This window comes from Hyalella azteca, unplaced genomic scaffold (assembly GCF_000764305.2).
Source record: "Hyalella azteca isolate HAZT.00-mixed unplaced genomic scaffold, Hazt_2.0.2 contig4132, whole genome shotgun sequence".
NCBI classification, from domain to species: Eukaryota; Metazoa; Arthropoda; class Malacostraca; order Amphipoda; family Hyalellidae; genus Hyalella; species Hyalella azteca.
In genome coordinates this window covers 16022-23497 of record NW_025934358.1, presented here as the reverse complement: position 1 = coordinate 23497, position 7476 = coordinate 16022, and the positions used below count along the sequence as shown (strand labels likewise).

At 35.6% G+C, this 7476-nt stretch overlaps 1 protein-coding gene across 1 annotated transcript; it reads left to right on the top strand.

Annotated features, from left to right (window-relative positions):
* Nucleotides 1-1720: 1720 nt before the first annotated feature.
* On the top strand, nucleotides 1721-6925 carry LOC108673731 (protein lin-28 homolog; the record flags this gene model as incomplete). Its single annotated transcript, XM_018161599.2, has 3 exons — nucleotides 1721-1911; nucleotides 3114-3240; nucleotides 4799-6925. Coding segments are annotated over 3 exons (366 nt in total), but the record flags the coding sequence as incomplete, so codon positions are not given.
* Nucleotides 6926-7476: the final 551 nt, after the last annotated feature.

The following is a 7476-nucleotide window of genomic DNA, read 5'->3' as shown; positions in this document are numbered from 1 at the left end:
CATGATTTTTATATGGGTATGTGATTGGAATGTGGCTCCGGAAATGCTTACCGCTCAAGAACTCGGCCTATGTATTGTAGACGGACTTTTTCTTCTTCCACTTGATTGCTTACATTTTTTTAGTGCTTCCATGCCCTAAATTCCTAACGTGTAACTCAAAATAATTTTTTTTCTGATGATCATGTTCCAGGATACAGAGCTCATGTTGTCTTTATTGCACTATTGTATAGTCTAAGATTCTTGATCAGCTAGCCAATTATTTATTGACTATCTAAAAATATCTCTGAATACATTTTAAGATGTAGTCTAGTTTTCATACATAGATTCCTAGATAATTAATTTGTTTTGTTTGTCTCTATCTGACATCAATTCGGCATATTTTATTAGGAACCTTAACATTGAGGAGTCTCGAATTTCTCTATTATTCGTCGGTTCTGAACAGGCAGCTTACCTGCTTGCATAAGCCGGTTCTTTACTTTAAATGCCTGAATAAACTCTTCGGTTATTCCATCTACTTGCATATACGCGCTTGTCATGACTACAATACATTATTCCGTTAATTTTTGAATCCGCTTGTATGCGAACTAGTCAAATAAACACTTTCAGTACTAGCAGATTATTTTTGTTCACATGTTGTTACTGCTGAGTCCATCTATTATTCATAGCTGAAAAACCTGTCAATTATATTCATCGAATGCAAGTTGATCATTTAATAAGAAGCTCTCGAAATTATTTATAAATAGCCCAATTTTTTTATTTGGAATCCGGTTTACCGCAAGGTCGCGTGTTAGACGCGAGAGTTACTCATGAGTAACCTGGTCCAGGCAAGGTAACGTGGCAGGCACGAGAGTTACTCAAGAGTAACCTGGTCCAGGCAAGGTAACGTAGCAGGCACGAGAGTTACTCATGAGTAACCTGGTCCAAACAAAGCATGAATATTTGACCTCAATGCTTTGGATTTAAATTAAAATTTTTCGAGTTGCCTGATATCTCGGATAAGTATTCTTGCAAGAAATATTATCCAGCGTCCTAAGCTCTGCCACAGCAAGAATCAACTCCATGCACGTTATACAGGCAATATTAAATTTGGTTTGTTCCGTTTCGCTAAATATGCGCGTATTGCCATCAGTTGAAATTTTTGTGATAATAAAATGTTACTTACAAGCACAACCCCGCTTCGCTTTCTTTGACCTAATATAGAGTACATCCCAATGGGTTTGTACACTGTACAATCACTATAATGTCAATAGTTTGAAAAATTATTAATTTTACTACTTCTTGAAGCTATGTTTTTCAACTTCTTCACGATCACTTTCGGCATCCTTGCTTTTCCCAACATGTTTTTTTGCAGTCAGTTGAAAACCTTTGAATTTTATTCCGCGTAACAAGAAGGGATACATCTATAATATGTTCGAATTTTGTCTAATTAAATAATTTGTTTTATTAATATAATCAGTTGTCATATTATAATAAGTTTTGTCTTATTAATATAATAATAATAATTAATATGCCGACTAACAATAGTTTGTTTCCATCGAGCAGTCAACCCTCCAGATGCCGGGCTCCAGGTATTATAAAAAAATTTGTGTTATTAATATAATAATAATTAATATGTCGGATAACAATAGTTTGTTTCCCCTCTAGCCGGGCTCCAGGTATTATTAAAATAATTTTATCTTATTAATATAATAATGATAATTAATATGCCGAATAACAATAATTTGTTGCCCTCGTGCAGTCAACCATCCAGATGCCGGGCTTCAGGAGTCTGGGCGAGAACGAAGAGGTGGAGTTCACCGTGCGGGAGGGTAGACGTGGCCTCGAGACCACGCTAGTGCAGGGGCTGGAGGGCGCCCAGTGTCTTGGTTCACAGACCGAACCATCTACATCCTTCAGGCCACGTAGACGCAAGTACGGCAATTTAAAATTAAGGCAATTTAAAATTAAGGGTCTAATTACTGATTAGAGTAAAAATGTGAAATGTGATTGTTGGTTGAATTTTGCTTGACGGCAAATTACGTTGCCCGGCATGAAGAGAAAAATGGTAATGATAGCTTTTATTGCATTTGTAGGTAAACGGTTAATAGTTCACTGTAGGCAACTTTTGCTATTTGGGGTTTAGATAAAATAGCAGTAATGATGGTTAGCGGACCCGTGTATAAATGGTAGTCATTTGTTTATAGGGCTGAACTTTAATTTAAATTTTTATTGTTGGAGTCAATGCCCCAAATTTTTCGATCAAGTTTATAAACTTGTTCACGAGTCTTCTTTGATAACGATTCAAATAGTTCAATCGCGAAATTTTCTTAAAATACATATAGGGCCATCAAGGTTTGATTTTTCTTAAGTCTTAATTGACTTTATTTATTCACTAAAGTCCTGGACAACATCGTGCGTAGCTCTGCTGAAGATTAAATCATCTAAGTATCATGACCAAAATTGAATTAATTTTATAAAAAAATTTTCCTGTTTAAAATAATTTTCCTAGTACTACAAACTAGGAAAAATTCGTTATTAGGTCAAGAATATTTTGACAGAAAGTTCTTTGAATTATTTATTGAAATCCGGTGTCAGTAAATCGATCGAAATTCTGCATGTTTTAATTTCGTAAACTCTCTCATGCTGAGGCATAACTAGTTTATTTGTCTCTGCTTACACGAAACGAATTTATACGCAATTGAAGGAGTTCTTTAATGTCTGTTGAATTTTATGTTCTTCAATCCAGTGATACAATTTTTTAAAACTTTAATAGTTTTTCAGAAATTCACATTTCTACGTTGATCACTTACATAGAGGTGAAAAGTTCAAAAATCACCGTTAATTTTCCGATATTATCCCATTACAAGAAATTTTGAAGTTATTGTTTTCTTATCGATTTTAATTTCTCTACTGAATTTGATTTCTCTACTAACAAATTTCCGTGCATATACTCGTGGTAAAAAGCTGTGGATTGCGTGCAAGACTTGCATTTTCCGCACCTCACTCGGGTCACTTGCTCGAGCAACTCACTATCCTGTTTTAATATCCATTTTATTTGTTTCTTTCTTATTAATTAGCTTAATAACTCGCTTAATTAAAGAATGAACGAGAATTAACGCACTTCATTCTCGCAGGTGCTACAATTGCCAAAACTTCGGGCACTTCGCCCGCGACTGCCCTGAGTCGCGCCAGCCTAAGCGTTGCCACCACTGCAACGCAGACGACCATCTCGTCGCCGACTGTCCTACACGCCCGGAACGGGTAATTATTTAATTTACTAACTGTTTATTTATTTCTTATTAGTAAAAAATGGCAGAATTTTCTTGTTTATATGCGTACAATTTATGACCAGCGAATGCATTACAATTTTCAAGGAGTCGAACAATTCTTCAGATGTTAGATGACGTTGGTAGATCAAAAGGCAGGTTTAACGAGTAATTATAATATATATACGACCTTTAGAATGTAGCAACATTAGTTTACAAGTTGAGAGAAGCATTTAATAATGAAATTTTGTCTGACATAAGTAAATAATACACGTAAATATGATAGATCTCCTAAAACCTCGAGCCAGAAAGTCCCTCCGCAAACCATCTCAAAGTTACACAAATCCGGTAGTTTGGAAATGGGTAGCTGGATTCCAGTCCAATGTGACGAGGGTTCCAGCAATCGTTGGTCGGGTAATGTTGTGCACCACTGCATGATGATGCTGGTGGGTTTCTCCAGCACTGTGCTAGCGACGGTCATGTGCACGTGTTTCTCAGGGGTTTCCTCTGCCCCTGCAGACAGCAGATGGCTGGTTAAACGGTCTCAATGTCGTGGTTGTTAGTCTAATTACTCAAATATAGTCTAAATGATGAAGTCTACAGCCTTCTTTGAAGCAAAATCCATAACTACACTGGTCTCCTGGAGAGCTCCCGCTACTTGACAGGGCTAGAGTTTATCGTATTCTTCAATTAAGGGTGTCACCAAGCCCGTTGAATTAATCAATGATGTTGAGATGAAGTTGCCCGTTTGTATTACTCAATGTCGTGATTTTTAGTTCAGTTACCCAATTTTCTAGAAAATGACGAAGAATTCATCTGAAGATTTGTTCGACTCCTTGAAAATTACATGCATTCTCCATCATAAATTATACGCACATTTAAAATTATTGCACATATATGAATCTACTCATTTTCCTATTGTCGTTTATTATTATTGATATAGTGGGCATCTTTTTAATTAATTACAACTCTGAATCAATGGAAATTTAACTGTGAGAAGATGGTGAGCATTGGCATAAGATGGTTCAGCATTGGCAAAAATCTTGCAGTAAATAGAACTCTCGTGTATTAGCAATGTAGTTATCGGTTTTAGATCGTTAACGTTGTTTTCTGCAATGATGTCAATTCGGAAAAATGAAATGTAATTAAGTATCTTAAGGTAATATTTTGTTCTATGCGCTCATAATTTTTTACTAGCATACGCTGTCAACCTACATTTTTTTGTAATTTTTGCATTTTTTTTGTAATTTGTACTGTCAACCTACATTTTTTTTAAATGTATGCCTAAAGCCAAAATTTTTCTCATGAATGCTTTTTAAAAACAGTATTAGAGCTCTTCGGGTGCTTGATTTGAGATACATTTTGTGCGTGTTTGGGAAATATTCTGCCACATTTATTAAAGTTGTTCCTGAACTGGAGTTCTGGTAATTTAATATGATTGTCAAAAGTTGAAACAGTACAAAAAATTGGTAAATCCATGATTAGTGATAAATCCATTTTAATTTCTATTATGTTTATCATGCACAATCTAAAATACTGGTTTCTCATTCCAGGCTGCCCGTCCCAACACCAGCAGGGAGGCCAGAAATTCCTCTCAGTAAACTGAGAACTTTGAGCTTGCAAGTTGGCGTTGCGCCTGTCAGGACATGACTTGGTCGATTCTTTACTCTGTGCTTCCTATAAATTCAGTGATTTTGCATTCAGTGCAAAATCACTTGATTTGATTTTCAAATTTTCGATTTTGCATTCAGTGTAGATGACATTTTCAAGTTTGTTTTTTTGCTTGCCTCACATTTTTTTGTTAAATTGGCATGCTGTATACCGCACAATCACAAATAGTCTCAATTTATGTTTTTATTGGTGAAAATTGGGAAAGTTTCACTGGTTATTAAGTATTCACGGTTGTTCATATTCAAATGTTCCTCAGAAAATGAATTCGGGACTTTTACGGGAACAATTCACTATGTTGCTGAATGGGTCCTGGGTCATATCACTAATAACAGCTCTTTAGTTATAAATTATTATTTAAAAAATTTAGGTAAAATCGGAAGCATAAGAGTCAACCATAGGAGTAGAAGTCCTGCGCGTAGGTGGTAGTGGTGGTAGCCGACTGCAAATTATGAAATTAATTTCAAATATCGACACGAGTAAAGAAAGGAGGTGAGGATGTTTAATAACGAGGTGCGAAATTCCATGCCATAAAATTTTGTTAAGCTGAATGTACGAAATATTGAGTAAGTTTCTATTGAATCGATGAGACGTAAACTAGGATTTTCGTAACTTTGGGGTCATATATGTTCATCAAATTTCGTATCTAGGTTGCAGGAGATATTTTATTATTGACGAATCGCAATAGGAAGTTTGCCCCCGACGTCTTAAGACTATTATTTGCTGCTTAAATTGAATGTTTCTATCCTCCACAAAGTCAACTCTAGGTGATCTGACATTCAATGTATTACGTTTGTTATATCTAACATGAATACCTTGTACATTGAGAGTAATACATGAGCTAGTGTTTAGGTGGTTTACAACACCAATTATTCAGCTTCTATCATGACACGAATTGCATCGGTGAACGGTAGCACGATCACACATTTCCACAGCTCTCAGGAAGCCGGAAGCATTACGGGTCTATCTCAATAATCTAGTTCAGTAAACTAATAGTCAATTGCCACTCTACTGTCAATTTTTCGCTTTGGAAAGAAAAGTGTTTGTGGCCTATGTAAAGGTGTTAGTTGATTACATGCAAAAGGTTGTTTGCTTTAGCAAACGAGTCTGAGCATAACGGCGTTCTCAATTACTGCTATTAGTCTGGTGAAGATTCTGGTGGAGAGAAGATTGAAGCAAAAAATTTCCGCAGAAATCGTATGTGACATTAAACTGAGTCTAAGTTTCTAATCCTAGAGCACACTCGATGAAAATAGTGACTAGATTAAATTAATAGCTTCTAATTCCTCTTGCCTTGATCTGGGTATTCGTCCGAAATTCAATCGATGTATTTGTGGATAGAATTTCATTGATAAAGTGATGTTTTTTCTTAGATTTCATATTGACGTTGATGTTTTAGTCGACATACTATGTTATAGGTTGATCAGTTGCGCGCATCGTAGTCTGTGTACAGTCTGCAAGTTAACGGGTACGTTTTATATAGTTTTTTAGAGTATTTAAGAAGACAAGGCCAGCTAGGGACCAGCGCGTCTTTTTCTGGTGCAGATTTGCCATTAAGACGTTTAGTGTAACGTAACGCTAAGAACAGTCCTGTACTAATTAGCATGAATTGTACTAATTACGCTGATGCAGACACTCGCACTGGAAGGCAATGGTAGGCTTGCCAATTTTCGCAAAGCACTGCAAATTTGTTTAAAATGTTCATGCCGCGTCAGAAAATTTGTCCTAGAATAATTCTGTGACCCCTAAACCATATGTAATGAATTCAGCGTATAAAGCATCCTAAAGAAAATGTGGTGTTTTGTCTGGCGGAAATTTCAACATCATACCTGAAAGTTTCCAGACTCGGCTGTACTCTATCGTCGTTGCTTAATTCAAAGTTTTAATTGTAAGTGTAGATTATAAGTTACTATTATTAAGACGCTAAGCTACCACGTAGCTTCCATTCGCCAACTTTTGTAAGGCTTCCCTGATGAACTAGAGGATTGATCTCATTAGATTTTATTGAGACCTGCGTTTTCTTTTACTTTCCTTTAGCTAAGTAGGAGCGAGTATTGGAATGAAAATGGTTGAAAAATCTTTTCTCGATCTAGATTCTGTTCTTTGCAATTACCTGGACCGTTATTGAATATACTAACCTATTTAATCACTTGGGTTAGTACCTAACAATATTTTCCTATAGGCTTTTTTTTAGCATTTTGAGTTAGCAGTAAAGGGTATTTTGAATTGTAGTTTCAAACCCTTTTTCAAAACTTTGATTCCGTACACTGAAGTCGAGAACGTTGAGGGGTGACATGAAAACGAAAAGATTGGAAGAAATCGTTATCCGCAAATACAAAATGCTCACTTGAGTATGGTTCATCGATTCAAAACTATTATTTTTAAATTATTCTGTCATATTAGTTCATATAATAACTGTGAAATTATTGCGTTTGATCTCATTTTAAAATGCGTTTCTTCAAACTAAACGTGTATATCATTTTCATTTGCCTATAACTTAATGTAAGGAATCCTACCTACATAATGACTTAATGTAAGGAATCCTACCTACATAATAACTTAA